The sequence below is a fragment of the Nestor notabilis genome, unplaced genomic scaffold (genome assembly GCF_000696875.1).
Source record: "Nestor notabilis isolate BGI_N333 unplaced genomic scaffold, ASM69687v1 scaffold7590, whole genome shotgun sequence".
Lineage (NCBI taxonomy): Eukaryota > Metazoa > Chordata > Aves > Psittaciformes > Psittacidae > Nestor > Nestor notabilis.
Window position 1 is genome coordinate 8,343 of NW_009909644.1, and position 17,290 is coordinate 25,632.

The 17,290-nt window shown below is 55.4% G+C and overlaps 1 protein-coding gene across 1 annotated transcript; it reads right to left on the bottom strand.

Moving 5' to 3' along the window:
• Nucleotides 1-512: 512 nt before the first annotated feature.
• Nucleotides 513-17,033, bottom strand: LOC104405703 (receptor-type tyrosine-protein phosphatase V-like). Its single transcript, XM_010014513.1, has 23 exons — nt 16,787-17,033; nt 14,962-15,240; nt 14,610-14,744; nt 14,301-14,511; nt 11,774-11,841; nt 11,472-11,598; nt 11,114-11,161; nt 10,583-10,676; nt 9,730-9,820; nt 9,451-9,527; nt 8,502-8,636; nt 7,830-7,952; nt 7,236-7,417; nt 6,770-6,905; nt 6,243-6,322; nt 5,750-5,837; nt 5,314-5,404; nt 4,602-4,678; nt 4,161-4,295; nt 3,532-3,654; nt 2,883-3,040; nt 2,352-2,487; nt 513-618 (listed from the first exon to the last, which is right to left on the bottom strand). Exons 1-23 carry the CDS (start codon nt 17,031-17,033, stop codon nt 559-561), a joined length of 2,901 nt encoding a protein of 966 aa, XP_010012815.1. The 3' UTR covers nt 513-558.
• Nucleotides 17,034-17,290: the final 257 nt, after the last annotated feature.

The following is a 17,290-nucleotide window of genomic DNA, read 5'->3' on the forward strand; positions in this document are numbered from 1 at the left end:
TCTACCCAGGGCTGTTTATTGTTTGCACTTAAAGACATCCATCAGCTGAGACAAGCCAGCTCTCACCATGCTCTGCCCACAGCAGGGTCTGAGACCTCAACACCTCTGGTGCCCTTAGGCACATGGACACCACATGCCCGGTGCTTGTGTCAGGCTCATCAGCCCGTGGGTGCTGGGGCTGCCTCTTCTGTGCTGAGGGGCAAGGGCACTGCAGAGCCCCCAGCATACTGAAGTGGGGTTAACAGACCTTCCAGGCACCAGGAATCCCAGGAGATACACAAAGCAGGGGAGCATCACACCCAGCCCATCACCACGTCTGCAGCAAGGGGCTACAGCAGCGTGTGGTGGGACTTCACTGCCCATCCTCTGCTCGGGCAAGTTCATGTCACTGATACCACTGCACAGGACGCGTTGGTGGCCAGTGCAGGGCAGGACCCCTCTCGCTGCAGGGCTCACTGTGTGCCAGCAGCCCCATGGTGCTCTCACCCCAGCTCCTGCCTATGGACAGGACCCCACAGAGGTGGAGGGCAGGAGGGTGCCAGGAAGTGCCGAGCAGTGTTAGGGCTGCTTCTGAGCGATGATGTCCCGGATGCAGGTGTACAGGAACATGTACTGGTCCTGGAAGACAGAAAACAGGCTGGAGCCAGGCTTCTGGCAGACACCTCTTGCTTGCAGACTAAGCCTGCAATTTGCCTTAAAAGATCCTAATTAACCCAGAGTGTCTGGTGGCAGAGCAGGATGCGCTCTCCCAAGTGATCTATGTTTGTCCTGTATCACCAGAGTTGCTGAGAAAGGAAGAATCGGGCCTGGAATCATAGTTCCACCACATTTGTTTCCTCTTGCTTCATCATCCCCATCTGAGAGGGGGAGGAACAATGCCATCTGCCTTCCTCAAAGTGCTCCAGCGGCTCTTGGACATGCCATGCATGGTGTTTGCATCCGAAACAAGACTGAAGAGCAATGCAAGTGATGCTGCAGGACAGCAAGCAGGGAGAGCTCTGCCCTGCCGGCGTGCACAGCGTCTGGCAGTGACCTGAGGCCAGGAGGAAGACCTCTGAGCAGGAGTTTCCCTTGGTGGCAGCCTCAGTGCACCCAAGTCAAGTGCTGACAGTGGGTCAGGGTCGATCTCTGCAAGCTCTGAGGCAGACAAGAAGTTTTGCTCCAATGCCAGGCTGCTCCAAAACGATGCTCGGCTGCAGAACCCCCGGCACTGACCCACCACCACGGCAGGGCTTGGTGAGAAGCAGGACGTGGGAAAGGTGACTGAGGCTGTACTCAGGGCTGGAGGGCAGGGCCAGCCTGCAAATGCTGTGGGTCAAAATCATGTGGCAGCCAGGAAGGGGGAATTAGGGCCTTGACAAGGGACCTCCAAACAGCTCGCTAATGCGCTGGCTAAGCTGCAAGTCACGAGGAGCCTCCTCCTGCCGGCTGGGAAAGCCACTGAAGGGCTGGGAAAGCCACAGATCACACAAAGTCTGTGGGTGCAGGTCACCGGCAGTGTGTTTTCAATGATCCTGGCCTGATTGTGGCATCTGGAGTGACATCCCAGGATTGACATCAGGCACACTCAACGCCTGGCCAAATGCAAGAAGGAGTATGTTCCCAGAGACACACACCATGCTGGAACTGGGGCTGCTTAAATACCCAGTGGTCATCCATGGACAATCCCTCATCTTCCCCCTTGTTTGGATACTAAAGCTGCCTCTGCTTCCTCCCCTCTGTGGGGCAGTGGCTTTTGAGGGGCACATTGTGTCCCTGCTCAGCAAGACTGCTGCCAAAACACAAAGCAGCTCTGAAGCAGGGGCTCTCCTCCAGCTCCCACCGTGCTCAGGGCTCACATTAGTTAAGCACACGATCAGCTGCCGCAGGCAGCGCTGCAGTGGGGAAGCCCCAGAGAGATCTGCCCCACTTCTGCTGTCCCCTGTGGGGAGGGTTTCATGGGGTGCTGCATCAGCTTGTTCAGTGGCCACAGCAAATGAAAGCACTGTCCAGAGGGCATCTGTGCCAGCAGTGCCCATCAAAAGCAGCACGCTGCATGCCTGCGAGGCTGGGCTGGCGCAGCACATCCATGGCACCACCAGACAGTGCCACAGCCCACGTGGCTGCAGGGCAGCTGCAAACACGGCAAGGTTTGGCACTAGGATAAAAGCTCTTCCCTGGGAAAAGATGATGCCCTTTAGTGGCTGGCAGAGCTGGATGGGGAGGGAGCATGGAATAAATCCCTGCATAGGCTGGATCGGCTCCCCCGTTGGCAGGTAGCACCTGGGGGGTGGGCAGTGTGCTGCCAGCCCCAGGCAGCCCAGCAGGACTGTTCTGTTCCCAACCCACCACCCTTCCTCCTTCCCACCTACCAGCGTCGGGGTCATGAGGCAGCAGCTTCTCGACACCTGGAGGGTCACGCCATAGACATCCACGGTTCTCTCTGCCTTCATCTGGTGCAACAGGCAATCCAGGGAGATCAGCGTCCCCATTTGGCTCACGCCACCACTGCAAGGGACAAGGGAGGGTCACTGATGTCAAGCCAGGCTGAGCTGAACCTCTGTGGAAGTGGGCACCAGCCCAAGAAGCCATAAGCTCCATGAAAAGGACATGCAGCAGCTGGGTACGGTGGGGACAGAGCACTGTGAGCACTGGTGGAGGTGGCAGGGAGGCCTTTGCTGACGTGGGAGATGGGACCCCGAAGTGCCCATTGAAGAAGCCTGGAGGATCCAGCCTACCCTGCCCTGCCGAGCTGTGCATCCCTCACCCAAGCTGATACGCACCGAGGGCTGCTCCCTGGCAGTCAGCCCAGGGCTTGGTGGTGGCCATGGCAAGGTGCTGTGCAGCCTGGTGGGTACCAGCTCTGGCAGGATGCCCATGGATGGAGCAGTAACGTGATGTACCTGCAGTGCAGCAGGAGAGGACCGGCTCTCTTTCGGTGGGGCATGCACCGTGTGACAGCAGTGAGGAGCTCCACCAGGCTCTGGACATCTGGCTGCTTCTTGCTGCTCCAGAGCGTGTATAGGAACTGTTGTACCTGCCTCTCCTTCGCTTTCTTCTCCTGGTGAGATGTAAAGAGTTGACATGTCTGTTAGGGAGGGATGGGTGAGTTTAGATGCACAGGGGACCCAGCTCCCCAGTCCTTAGGCTGTCACATGCTTTCCTGAGCTCTAGCCTCTATAAAGATGTCCAGTCTCTGCTGAGGCACTGCCCATCACTTGCGCAGGGGGAATGGTGCCTCCTTCCCTTCCTTCCTGACCTGCCTCTTGAGAGGGAGACCGACAACTGTGTGGGCCTTCTCAAAGCAGGTCAGACAGAGCTACCAGCAAGGGGTAGCAGGAACCTCCAGGGCCTCTCTTGTGCATCTCCTATGTCCATGCAGCTTAAGTTGCAGTCCAGATTCCCTCCTGCATTTGTGAACTGCCAGCACTCTGCTCTTGCAGCTCAGACAAGTCTCTGTGGACCTTTCAACCCTTGCCCCTACAGACCTCCTCACTAAGCAGTGAAGAACATCCAAGCAGTGGGAGCCAGGCCAGCCCCATTAAAACATACATGCTTCATTTTGAGCTGGATACACCTCCATCCAGACACGAGCTTCTCTGTGCCACACTGGATGTTCAGCATCTTTGTGCAGAGAGAGTCTCCTTCCAGGGGCCAGCACATGTCATTTGGGACCTGTGGGCAACAGCAAGTTTGGCTTCGTGTTGACAGTTCCCATCTTTCAGACCAGCCACCCTCTTAGGGGTCTGTGATGGGGTTGGGCTGAGAGCACCCCCAGCATCACTCCATGTCAGTTCATCTCCTAGCGAAACCCTGGGGGAGTTTGGAAGCAGGCTGCAGTGAGCTTCCCTGTTAACACAGAGCTGCTTGGCAGTGGGAACCTGCTCAGCAAATGCTCTCCACCTCAGCTGGTCAGAGGCAGGAGCTGCTGTCCTTGGGAATCAGGGAGATGCAGCTTGAAGAGAACCAGCCCAGGGCCATGGTGAGCAGACAGAACCTGCCTCCTGTGACAAGTTGTGGGAGCATTTTGACACAGGAAAGGTTCAGCTTTAGCTAAGCTGGATCTGCACCCAGGCATCAGAAGGTGGTGAAAAGCATTCCAGTTTTAGAGCTGTGCCAGCTTCCAACTCCATTAAGCAAATCCCTGCCCTGCCATGGCACAGGCAGGCACAGCACCTTACCTCCCCCTTCTCCTGCCACGGGAGAAGTGTTAGAATGGTGTGAACATCTTGTTCCCACACCAGGGTCCAGAAGTCCTCTATGGTCAACTTGTCAGGCCCCTGGACAGCCAGATACTCCCTGCTGGAGCTGCAGCCCTGGGTGGGGGGGAATGGGAACATCACTCTCCTGCTGGAGAGGGTGGCACAGGCACCCCATCAGCACAGGCAGCTACGGGAGAGGCCAAGAAAAGAAGGGGAGCTCTGTGGGTCAGGAGGCAACAAGAGGTGGCGAAGCACCAGGGGAGGGAGCAAGGACAGCCCAAACTGGGCAGGTGAGCGAAGACATGTCCTCAGTCCCCTCTTGTCCACACAGGATCACAGTGACCAGTGGAGCCGTGCAGGGACATGAGGAAGGGAGACCCAGGCACAGGGGTGGGCACTGCTGCTGGGGGCACAACTCACCGGGACGTGCCACACCTGCAGGAGACCTGAGAAAGGGCCCTGTTCCAGCAGGGAAAACTTCACTCTGGAGCGATCATCTGCAAAACATGTGGAGGAGGAGGGACCAGGGCAGCCTTGTGCCCACAGACTCTGCACAGCCACACAAATCCAACCCCACACCCACTATTTCTCTGCAAAGGTGCTCCCTTTGCAGCTCATGGATGTTCGTCCCAAAAGACAGGTATCGATCCCAAACTCCTGCTCAAAGCAGAGATGTATAGTGCAGGTAACTCAGTGTATAAGCCAATGGAGAGCTGCACATCTCCAAGGATGGAGAGCCTGCAGATGCCCTGTTCCAGTGTCTGGCCACCTTTGTGGGATTAGTTTTCCTTCATATTGAGTTAGATTTACCCTTCCTAATCATCCCCATTGCCTCTTGTCCTTCCACAGTGCACTTCTAAGAAGACTCTACATTTTCCTCTGTGCCCTCTCAGCAGGTAGTTTAAGATGGCACCAAGATTTCCCCCTTGCCTTCTCTCCTCCAGGCTGGACAACCCCACCTATCTCAGTGCCATACATCACATGTTCCATCCCCAAAACAACCTTGGTAGCCTTCTGGTGGCCTCAGTGCAGCGGTGTCCAAGTGTTTGCTTGTATTGTGGAGCACCAGCCCTGGTCCAGCCTGACTCCATACAGGTACAGGAAAGAAAGGATGCTCGGTGTCAGCACTTACATGGGAGGATGCTGGAAGAGGGCCGTGCCTGCTGGTTGCCTGAAGATGGTGTTGCAGAGCTGGCTTCTTCCTTGATAACCTCTAGGAGGTTCTGCCAGCGTGAAAGTGGAGGAAGAAGTGAGCAGGGAAGGATGAGGAGGAGCTGGGGGCTCCAGGGCTCAGCAGAGGGGAGGTTATGGCTGCACAAGCAGAAGCGTTAGCAGGGGTGCAGCGTGGCCACCTCTGGGTGGGCTGCCAGCTCTGCTCACCCTGAGCAGTGCAGGGTGCGGGAGGGAGCTCAGTGTGTGGGGATACAGGTAGGACAGCCAGGCACGTGGAACAGGGGCATGGGACCCACTCAGGACGCACTCACTGGGTGTCCCCCCAGCCTGAGCAGTGGAATCGCTGCCCAGGTCTCCCCAGTGCCTGTGGCCACCCTGCTCAGGGCAGCTCTCACCTCATACTCTCTCAGGAAGCCCACGTGGGACTTGGCTGCCTTCTGAGCATAGTGCTGAGCAAAGCTTTTCAGAGGGATGGGGCAGGACCTGGGGAGAGAAACTGGGTGTAAGGGTGAGGCTTAAACAAACTCAGCAGCATCCAGGCTGTGTCTGCAGCAGGTTTTCACCCCTCAAACGCTGGGGTCCTTGCAGGTCTTTCATGTGTCACAACCACGGGCCCATTCCTAACATACAGCAAGGACAAGGGATGGAGGAGACAATTTAACCCTAAAGATAGATATGTGACCCCCAGTGATGCACACCCAGTTCTGGGGTGAGCTCCTCATGCTGCAGGGAACAACCAGCCCTGGGCTGACCCCCTCAGAATACCAGGGGAGACAACTGACTGGGCTTCCCTGTCCCGGAGCCAAGGCTCAAGCTGAGGTCAGATTCCCAGCTTGCCACCTACGGAGCTGTGGATAGACCATCAGACAAAACACAGCAGGCTCTTACCTCTCTGTCCCTGATAAACCCAGGAGTGGCTCCTCCAGGATCTTCTCCAGGATACAGCTGTGCAGGAAGATGTACTGGGACTGGAAGACAAAGGCAGAAAGCAGTGCAGAGCACTGTAGCACACAGAATATGACAGGGTGGTTATGACACTGCCTGGTGGGCAGAGGATGTCCTACATTCATGTCCAAAAGGCTCTGCCTACTTCAATCTCAAAGCCACTGGATTCCTCCACTGGGTCTGTTTGTCCTGAAGGGTGGTACTAACACTTCCTCCCAACCCTGAGCACTAGAAATAGTAGACGGGCTGGGGAGCATCACAGGGCAACAACACAGTGAGGGTTAAGAATTGCCTGCAAAGGGTCTGATCCTGTTCCCAGGGGATCAGATCCCAGGGGATCAGATCCCTGACACAGCATCAGGCTGGGGACCAGCCTGGGGGTGCCTGGGCTGTGCAGCCAGCTCCTCTATCCCTGCTGCTGGGTTTACACCATGGAGCAAGGGGCCTGGAGGAAGAGGGATCAGTCTTACCAGCGTCTGAATCATCAGGTAACGGTTCATCCGCAAGGCATAAACAACACCAAACGTGTCCACCACCTTCTCCTGCTTCATCTGCTGCAGCAGCCGGTCCAGAGCAATGAAGGTGCCTGTGCGGCCCACCCCAGCACTGAGAGCACAGACAGCAAGGGTTAGACATCGCCTGATGGATTCTCCTCCTGTTAGGGAGGTTCCCAGATGCTGCACCCCAGGGCGCTGGTCCCAGCACAGCACACAGCTGAGGAGCCGTTCCGACCGCCCTGGGTTGATGCTGACCATCCCCAGTCACCCCATCCCATAGGATGTGGTGGGAGAGTAGTCTGCAACAAGACCCAAGCAGAAGACTCTTTACAGACCAGCCGAGGTCTCCTGGGTGCTGCTTTCCCTCCCGGTCCGTATCCCTTGTCCCACACGCTCTCTCCCATCACTCCCTCCTGCCGTCCCCAGAGCAGAACCTCACCTGCAGTGCACAAGGGTCGGCCCCGCATCCTTGGTGCTCTGGATATGTTCCCGAACCAGCTCTCTGAAGGTCATAATGGAAGTCGTGGACTCTGGGATCCCGTGGTCGGGCCATGCCGTGTAGTGCAGGTGGGACACGTGCCGCTCTGCCTGAAGACCCTCCTGCCAGGGGGTGGTGATGGTCTGTGTGCAGCCCACCAGGGCAGGGACATGCGCTGGGAGCACCTAGTGCCAGCTCTGCTGCTCTGCCTGTGGATCCTGCTCCTCTGTCCTCCCGCACAGCCCCCTGCCATGGGGAGGCACATGGAGGTGGTAGGAGGAGACCTGCCCTAGACTACCAGGGAACATGCCCTTGCAGCTGCAGGCTGTGTCTGAGTGCAGGGATGTGGAAAGGAGAGAGCCAAGGGTGGGCTCAGGGATGATGTATGTTGGATGCTTCTGTGTTACCAAGTCTCAAGGGACTGGGTTGTCTTTGAACCCCACTAATGGCAAGGAAAGAAAACTATGCCACCACCACCACTGAGAAATGCCACCACATCTCATGCGAAGCCCCAGCCCTGGACAGCTCCCCAGGTCCTCTTGGGTCCTTACTCACGTGCCACAGCCTGAACTTGCGCATGGTCCACTCCTCGGAGCTGCTCTGCGTCAGCAGGTGGATCCGGACCTGCCCGTAGGAGACTGGGGCAGATTCGGATGGCCAGTAATGATCACAGAGGACCTAGAGGACAGGCAGGACAGGGTCCTAGTGAGGGCCCAGGTCCCACTGGGTGACATCCTGGCTCCCTGGGAGCATCTGGAGAGCAGCAGCTGTGCAGGGAACCAGGGCAGTTCTCGGAAGCAGGCAGAGGTGCCCTTTGCACGCCATTCCCACACGTCCCCTTCATTTGGATCTCAGCCTCCTCCAGAGAAAAGGACTTGTTTGGGTCTTATTATCCCTGGAGACTAGAACAGCCCATGTGAGGTGTCTTATCCACGGGCAAGTGGTCATTCCAGATACTGCAGAACTACCTGGGGGTGATGGGCATGGTTCCACCTAAGCTCCACTTCTGCCCCTTCCTACCCCAAGCTAATGCTGAGCTGCACACATCAGCCTCTGTTTCCCCTCGCAGACTGCCTGTCAGGGAAGCTGTGTGGTCCCTGCTCACCCTGAAGCCACATCTGAACAGGGGTTGGTGGAGGGCACAAACCGAGCCCTGGGCTTGGCTCACACGACGAGGTCTGGTCTTGGCTGGGGCTGGCACATGGAAGCCCAGTGGTGCTGACCTACCCGCCCGTTCTCCATGCACACTGTCAGCATGATGATGTTGCAGACGTTCTGCTCCCACACCAGCCTCCAGAAGTCCTCTATCGTTTTCTTCAGGGGCCCCTGGGTGGCAATGAACTCCTGCTGGGATGTATAGCCCTGTGCAAGAGGCAGACAGGAGGAGTTGGCAAGTTGTGGAGGCAGGTGGGTCCCTGCCCTGGGATGGAATCAGTGCCTGGTCTGCTCTTGTGGCAGAGGGAGAAATGCCCATTGCCCTTAGCACATGCAGGCAGAATTCCCAGGAAGCTGACTCAGCAGCAGCTGATGTTACAGGAAGCATGTGCTGCCCAGCACACGCTCTCCACGTATCTGGAATAAAGATGTGACCCCTGCTGTTTCCCTCCAAGCAGCCCCTCCTTCAGCCTAACCAGGGAAAGGCAGGTCTGGCTCTTTCTTGTGCTCCGCAGTCATTGCTGGAGGTGGGGTGAGCATGCAAGGTCTCAGGCTGCTTCTTTGCCCCCTGACACACACATGCCCCATGGATCCACGCTCCCGCGCGCACATGCTGCGTGTCCTGCCTGTTACCTGGGCAAACCTCCCGGATGGGGGATGTGGGCACAGCTCCAGGGTCGTTCAAATGCAGCTGCACAGAGCAGAAGGAGAAAGAGCAGGCAGACAGATGGGACAGTAAGCTGGGAGATGATGGGAAGAGGGTAGTCCTCAAGAAGAAAGCAGAAAGCCTAACACCAGGCTCCCCGTACTCACAGCTCAGCACTTGCCATCTGAGTCTGCATCAACCCCTGCTAAAGGGCAGCTGTGCATCTCTGCCTGACCCCCAGCTCCTTGCCAGTCTGTGCCAGATGTGGCTTCAGTGGCAGCTCTTTCCCACCAGCCCTCAACCTCAATCCAGGAAGAGTTTCTCTGGTGGTGCCCCGTGGCCATCTCTCTGTGGGGAAGGCAAGTGGGCACTCACAGGCATGAAGTTAGCATTGATGTAGTCCGAGTGTGGATCTTCCCCCACTTGGCTCAGCTTGACCCGGGAGTGATCATCTGAAAGAGACCATTCACCCGTGGCACCCCCAATGCATCCCTCAAGAACTGGGCATCTCCTCTTCTCTTGGGAAAAGCCCAATGCCAGGAGAGGAGCCTGGCATGTGAACCCTGCAGCAATGCAAGGAGAGCCAATCCTTGGGCATTGCATGTGAATTCCCACCCTGGATGCTGGGGGGAGGAGAGGGGGGACAGCACTTACAGGGCAGCACATGGGGATATCTGTTCTTGGAGACATTTGCTGGGAGCTCGGCTTCCACCTTTGGCTGCTCCTTCCCAACTTCCTTCAGCTCCTGTAGGACAGGGGAGAAAATAAGCCCAAATGTCTCCCTGGAGAGCTCCTGCTCAAGACTAACAGCTCTGTCTGGTGGTTAAGGAGGGTCACCCACACATGGGGGACTGCTCTACTCCTCCCTCCGTATGGGCTGTGAACTCTGAGCCAAAGGTGGCTTCTGCCAGTGACTTTCCCAGCAGCACTATTTGTATTAGTCCAAGAACTAGAACTTGTTCTTGTCCAAGAACCAAGTATTGGAGAGTGGGGAAAAAACCTTCTCAGAAATCAGAAATCTAATAGGAATTTCAGAGTTTTTTGTGCTGCAAAACCAGAAGTATCTTGTGCTGCTTCTGTCCTCACTCAGAAAGCCAGAGGAGGGTTATTTGTGGAGGTTTTGAAACTGCTGATGGGACTCTCAAAGGTGCTGGCAGCAGAACAGCTCAGAACAGCTCACTGCAACACCACTCAGCATCTCCACCTCCAGTCCAGGCCCAGGACCCTCAGCTTAGTCCACCAGCAGCTACGGACAGTACTAGTTCACCTCGCATCGCAGACAACACGTGTTTCTACTATAAGGTGAAAAAAGCAGGTTTTGAGCAAACAAACTGCCTGATCACTTGGTCCATCCAACCTTTGTCCTCCAAGATTGCCTCGTAGGGTGGATGGATTGCAAGACATGGGTTACTGACCCTGGGGAGGAGGAGCCCACCCAGGCCACCCAACAGCATGAGCTACCTAGAGGGGAAATTAAGCCTCACCTCTAGCAGGGGTCTCATCTCACCTCAAACTCCTGGAAAAAAGCATGGTTAGCACTTGCTGTCTTCATCTCATAGTACTGCTTGAAGTTCTGTATGGGAATTGGCCGATGGATGTTTCTGCATGAAATGAAGTCCAGAGGAAAACTTTCCTTAGCTATTGGGAGGTCTGGCAGGCCAGTGAGGTGGCCAAGGAGACAGCCCAGCCGTGAGACCTGCAGTACCTGGATGCACACACACAGGGATGGTTTATAGCCCTCGTCATTGCCCAGGGAAGTGGGTCCAACAGAGCACTGTTTATATAGTGGGAGGGAGTTCAGGATGATGAGACTAGTTTCCTACTGCAGAAGCATTGCAGAGGAGGTGTGGACAATGCATTCACTTGGAATGGAGCTGGGCAAGAACTACTGGACATGGGAAAGCCTAAGATTTAAAAAGGAACTGAAGGAGAGGAGACAGTTGGATTTTTCTGGAGTCAAAGCAAGAGAAAGGAAGCAGGTGAAGGACTCTGGGCTGTGCGGTGGGGACACACAGAGAGGGACGACTCCATCACTCACCTCAGGCTGTAGGTCACCATTTCCTGGGGCAGGCTGCTCTTCCTGGTCCTAGAATCAAGGCATGGGAAGTGTTACTCTTCTCTGCAGTGCAGGGACAGATGTTGTGAGCGTTTTGCTGGATCACATCAGGCACATTTGTCTTATACACGTGTAGGGTCTGTGAATTAACTGCACACGGGCAGCTCCTGTCTCCCCCTTTGCCTTTTGCTTCTGGGCTTGCCAGGCACAACTCCACCAGCAGGTACCCCAGTTTGCCTGTATCTCTTTAATACCCTCTCACTGCTCTTCCTCCTGCCCTGGCACTGAAGGTTGGGTTTCTCAGCTTGCACCCACTGGGTAAGAGATGGCTCAGCCTCACCTCTTTGCTCTGAGCTGTTTCCAGTAGACCAAAGCAAAAACAGCTGCGAGCGTCAAAAGAAATCCCACGATGATTCCAGAGATTATTGGTATTGAGAGTGGAGCTGCATCCGCACCAGATCCAGCAGCTGGAATAACAAAACAAGAGAGAACAAGCAGAAGTCAATAAACAGTTGTATTTACTGTATTACATATTCTGTATCATGCTACAGCCTATGAGCTCCCTCTGGCTTGTCATTGTCAGGTTGTTAATTACCTCTAACCTACACAGCCAGGTAGGGAAGATGCCATTCTCCACCTTACCCGAGAACATGGTGAACGTCACTGCAGGGGCTACAGGGTCGTATTTGGTGAAGGCAGCAATGCTGAACCTAGGGCAAAGCAGAGACCTGTCATCAGGGCAATGTGAATCAAGCACAACACCCATCAGCACAAAGACCCAAGGGAACAGGAAGCTGCCTCTGTCTTGAAATGCTGTGTTGGAAGAAACTGGTTTTGTGGCAGGGGTTTAGGGAATGTGTGGAAATGGTCTTTCCTCCCTTTTCTGCCTCGTACACAAGGTGGTTGTGCTTGGGAGAACATGAGAGAACGTTCAGAAAGCACAAAGGGAAACAGCTCTCCTCTGATGGGTTATTTGCAGACACAAGTAGTAAGTTTCTGCTCTTCTGGGACAAAAACAGGGAAAGACAACAGTAAGTAGGGAAAAATCAAGGGTTGAGTCACTCTCTTGGTTCATGTCAAGCCATTAATTGGGTCAACTTAAAGAGCTGAGCCCAGGTAATGTTTTGACACCTCAGCTGGAAGGGCTGAGCCCAAACTCAGACTCTTTCATAAGCACAAAGTGCCTGGTGCATCCCCTACCTTGTGGAGATGTGCCCTACACCTTCCTCCGACTCAGACTCTTTCATATGCACAAAGTGCCTGGTGCATCCCCTACACCTTGTGGAGATGTGCCCTACACCTTCCTCCCAGCAGTGTGCACAGCAAGCCCCACACCTTGTGGATAAATAACTTGCTGAAAGATAGGAAACAAGGACTGCCCTTCAGCATGGAGATGGGTTGTCAGCAGTATCTGCTCCTTACCACACTACTAAGGACTGACCTGCACAGTGTACTGAGGACACATGTTGTTCAGGGCAGCCAAAATGAAAGCGAGCTGTGAAGAGGTGCAAAAGGATCTTCCAGTGCTAAGTAAATGGGCAGTTAAGTACATGTTCTTGAATCATGGCTCTGAAAAGGCTCCTGCCCTGCAGGAGTGTCATCTTTCTGAGCTCTTCTTAGAACCCCAGGCTGGTCTGGGTTGGAAAGAACCTTAAAGCTTCTCCAGTCCCAACCACCTGCCACAGGCAAGGACATCTTCCACTAGAGCAGGCTGCTCCAAGCCCCTGTGTCCAACCTGGCCTTGAACACTGCCAGGGATGGGGCAGCCACAGCTTCTCTGGGCACCCTGTGCCAGCGCCTCAGCACCCTCACAGGGAAGAGCTTCTGCCTCAGAGCTCATCTCAGTCTCCCCTCTGGCAGGTTCAAGCCATTCCCCTTGTCCTGTCCCTCCATCCCTTGTCCAAAGCCCCTCTCCAGGTTTCCTGGAGCCCCTTTAGGCACTGGAGCTGCTCTAAGGTGTCCCCTTCAGGAGCCTTCTCTTCTCCAGCTGCCCCAGCCCAGCTCTCTCAGCCTGGCTCCAGAGCAGAGCTGCTCCAGCCCTCGCAGCAGCTCCGGGGCCTCCTCTGGACTGGTCTCTAACAGAAGAGGTCAACGTTGGAGTGAAAATAGCAACTGGGAAGCAGGGAGGGCAGATCCCATGTATTTATGCTAGTGTTCAACTCCCCTTGAGGCTGCTGGTACATCTTGGTCTGAGCCAAGAGTTGTCACAGAGACCCAGCTTGTGCTCGGGCTGTCCTGTCTCATTTGTGCTGGCTGAAGCAGAAGGCTTCAGTAAGTAAGGACTGCCCTGCAGTGCTTGAGAGGGAGCTGGGCAGGAGCCTTTAGCAGCAATAAATAGCTGGGCTGGGTGGACAATCCATCTCACAAAAGAAAAACTTAAGGGCATATCCAATTCTCACTTCATTCCCAGGGGAAGTGAAGCTCTCCCTCAGGCACACACACTTTCTTACTGTCTTTCCTTTCCCCAACACTCTCAGCAACTTCTAGCTCTAGTCGACTTCTAGCTCTAGTCGACTTCTAGCTCTAGTCGACTTCTAGCTCTAGTCAGCCACTCTTGCTCTAAGTTTATTTCACTTGAAATGGGACAACCTTCCAGACTCTGGGGGATCACTTTGTCAGAGATACGGAGCTTGGGATATGGTCGCTCTTTGATGAACTGTGAGCTGCTAAATTAACAGAGGGCTGGCTAAAGATACCGTTCTTTATTTGTAGTGGAAAACCTGTTTCGCCATCAACTGTTTGAAAGGTACCCTATAACAAAATATGTGTGTGTCTCCTGGGGAACTTGGACCTTCGCCTGTGCGCTTGCTACCCTCAACTTTTGAGCTCCCAACTGTGCAGGCACCACTTGAACTAATGTTTCCAAATCAATTGCATTTTTGCACTCAAAGTCTACGCGTGGTTCTGAGCCACAAATAACAACATCCATTTTAGTTCTTCCCCTGGAAGAACAACTGCTCCCAAGGCAACACAAACAGCCCTTGTCACCTTTCACATCTGCTCTCCCTGCTGTCTCACACTCTCTGGTATGCCAGCCCTTGCATCCCTCAAACACTTCTTGGTGGAGCAAGGCACTGCTGGGGGTCTGGGGAGCACGAGGTGAGGTGACACCTTGCAGGGACACCTTTTCCCTGCCAGCCCCTGCAGGAGGGCTGCTGACACCTCTCACCTGTACTGTTCATTGGCTTTCAGCTTCCCATTGCATGTTGCCCTGGACCGGCCGCACTCGTCTGTTCCCACTGGCACTCGCCAGGTTTCCGGGGAGCTCCCGGGGCTCGGATGGAAGGGGTTGGGGATTAGCACAGCCAGGTAGGAGTCTTCAGTCCCATAATAGTGGTCATACCATGTGCTGGACATGATTTCCTGGGTGGGCCTCAGCACTGAGGGGGAACGTACAGGATGACAGTGTTAGTTCCAAAGTGACACCCAGGGGACCTGCTGCCCTCCAGGGCAGCCTGGGATGTGCAGGGGCACTTACACGAGTCATTAGTGGTAGCAATGACACCGTAATACTCGATCTGTCCATTCTCCTCACTGAACAGGTCAGATGAAATGATAACTGTGGAGCTGGCCTCCACCCGGAACACGTCTGCTCGCAGGGGTGGAGGCAGGGCTGGAAGGGGAACCAGAAAAGCACAGCCTTTTAATGTGTCCCCTGCTCCCACCCACATATTGCTCAGCCCGTGACTAATCCCAGCATGACTGCCCAGAGCCCTGACCCACTGCAGTGGGTCACAGGTATCCGAAAGAGTCCCCGGGTGTCTAATTAGCAACACTGGGTGTCTTCTCCTGGCGTCTGTGGCAAGGCTGTGGGAAAGAAGGGGACTCACCCTCCACTGTTGTGTTGCAGAACAGAGTAACAGCCTGGCTCCTCATCATGTTCATGCCCACTGTGCTCACAACGATTCGGTAGGAAGAGTTTGGCTCTAGCCCCTCCAGACTGGCCTTGCTTGTAGGGATGCTCATGACATACTTGGAGGTGGGAGGTCCATCAGGAAGTCTCTCTGTCACCACCTCGTAAGCCTCCACGTCTCCAGGAGAGCTGCTCCAGTTCAAGTAAAGGCTCCTTGACTCCGGTAGGCATTGCACATCCTCCACCGGGATTGGCTCTGTGGAGGAGATACAGCAGGCTCTGATCTCACTGGATCAGAGAAATCCCAGCCTCAGTCCATCCAGAATCGCTATGGTCCTCTACTGCCTGTCCCTAGGTCAATGAGAAAGGAGCAGAGCTGGACATCTGTGACCTAGGAGCCTTTTGTGCCAAGGGCCCCAGGATAAGGTGAAAGGGTCAGGGTCTGAGCGGATGGCTTATAGGAGCTCTCTGCAGAGTCCAACTTGCTTCACAGGCGGCCAGTCCACAAGGTGATGGGAAATCCCTGTGTTGGGGCTAGCTTAGGGAGCTGATGGCTACCAGAGCATCACCCAGGTGCCTTTCCTCACCTCCCACCACAGAGACTTCCCATGCTCCTGCTGATACCCAAGGGCTGATCCAGTCCCGAGGCCACGCAGGCGTTTCTCCCCCCATCCCCACGGCAGCGCATACCCACCCATCGGCACCGGCAATGGCTTGGTGCTGCTCCAGTAGGGCCCGGCCACACAGCTCAAGGACACAGAGTAGTTCCTCCCTGGGATGAGCCCCTGGAGGAGGTGCTGGCCCTGTCCTCGTCGGAGGACATGCCTCCAGGGCACTGTGCTGTTCCTGGGATCCCGCAGCCACAGCTGGCACTCATCCTGCTGCCCAGAGACACTGCCCCAGGAGATGAGCATCGTGTGGTTCCCTTGTGTCACCGCGGAGAGCTTTTTGGGAACTGAGGGGGCTGCAATGAAAACCACACCAGGGGAGAGTTACTGGCATGTGTGTACCCTCTTCCACCCTGTGGAGATACAAGGAGAAGATGGGTTATATACAAGGAAGCTTCGGATGCTCAGTGGTACCACTTCTGCAGCTGCTGGCTGCCACTACCAGAAATGACCTTTAAATGGCAATGGGAGGACATGCAGAGTGAGGAGCAGGAGGAGATGGGTTCACCCCTCTTGCTAATTACCATGTTTCATTAGAGACCTGCCTGAAGGGCTCTGCTCGTGACGCCCAGCACTCTGCCAGAGGCTGGCTGAGCATGGGAGCAGAGGATTACCCAAGCAAAGTGCAGGGGCTGTGGGGACAAGCACATGAAAAGGCTTATTATGCTTATCTGCAATTTTCACATTCCTGAAAAAAAAAAAGTCCAAGAGATGCCCAGCCCCTTTCATCTCCCATGCCAGCAATTCCCCGAGTGCCTGGGAAAAAGGCAGCAGGGATGGTGGGATGTCCCCCCCTGGCTGTACGGCCTCATGGTCTCCCAGGCTGTGGGTGTCCACTGCCATGGGATCCCATGCCTGGAGGAGCCAGCTTGTGTGAGCAGCAGGGCCACGAGCTGGAGGTCTGCCTCCTGGAACAGCAACCACGGCTGTTTCATGGTTATGAGCAGCAGCACTGCCCTGCTCTCCCCTCCACTGAGGGCTCCACAACCCCTTATCCCATTGCTGTGGTGGTTCCTACAGCTTTCAGGCTGCAGTTCTGGCCATGACCCTGCCCCTTCCCACCGCAGGCTTCGAGTCCACCTTGCCAGGGAAGGCTGAGCCTCATGCATGATGCAAAGACCTCTTGTCACTTACTTGTCCAGTCGCTGATGTTCCCCGCGGAGGCTGCGTAGGGCCCCGACACGGACACCACTTCCAGCAGGTATTTGTGTCCTGGAGCCAGGCCAGAAAAGGTGAATTTGCTGGTGCCTTTCCCAACGGATACATTGGCCGCCACAAGACCTGACCCCCAGTGATACAGGAGGAGCCTGTAACTGTCTTGTCCTTGGGGTTCAGCTTGCCAGGATGCACTCAGCCTGTTGGTATACCCCTGGTTCGTCATGTGCACGTTACGGGGGGCCAAGGGGTCTGGAGAGACAGGATGGGAGACACGTCAGTGAAAGGTCTGAGGACGTTGCCGCGGTATCTCAGCAGCGTCAGCAGTTCAGGGCGCTTCGTCTCAGCCTTTTGCAAGCTCCAAGCGATGTCTGTCTGAGCAGATAGCCCTGCTCCAGCTGGAGTGAGATGGGTAAGAAGGGAGCACTCATCCAGCTAGAGAGGAGGGGAAGCTGAATGCCCCTGTCCACTGCTCCCTCCTCC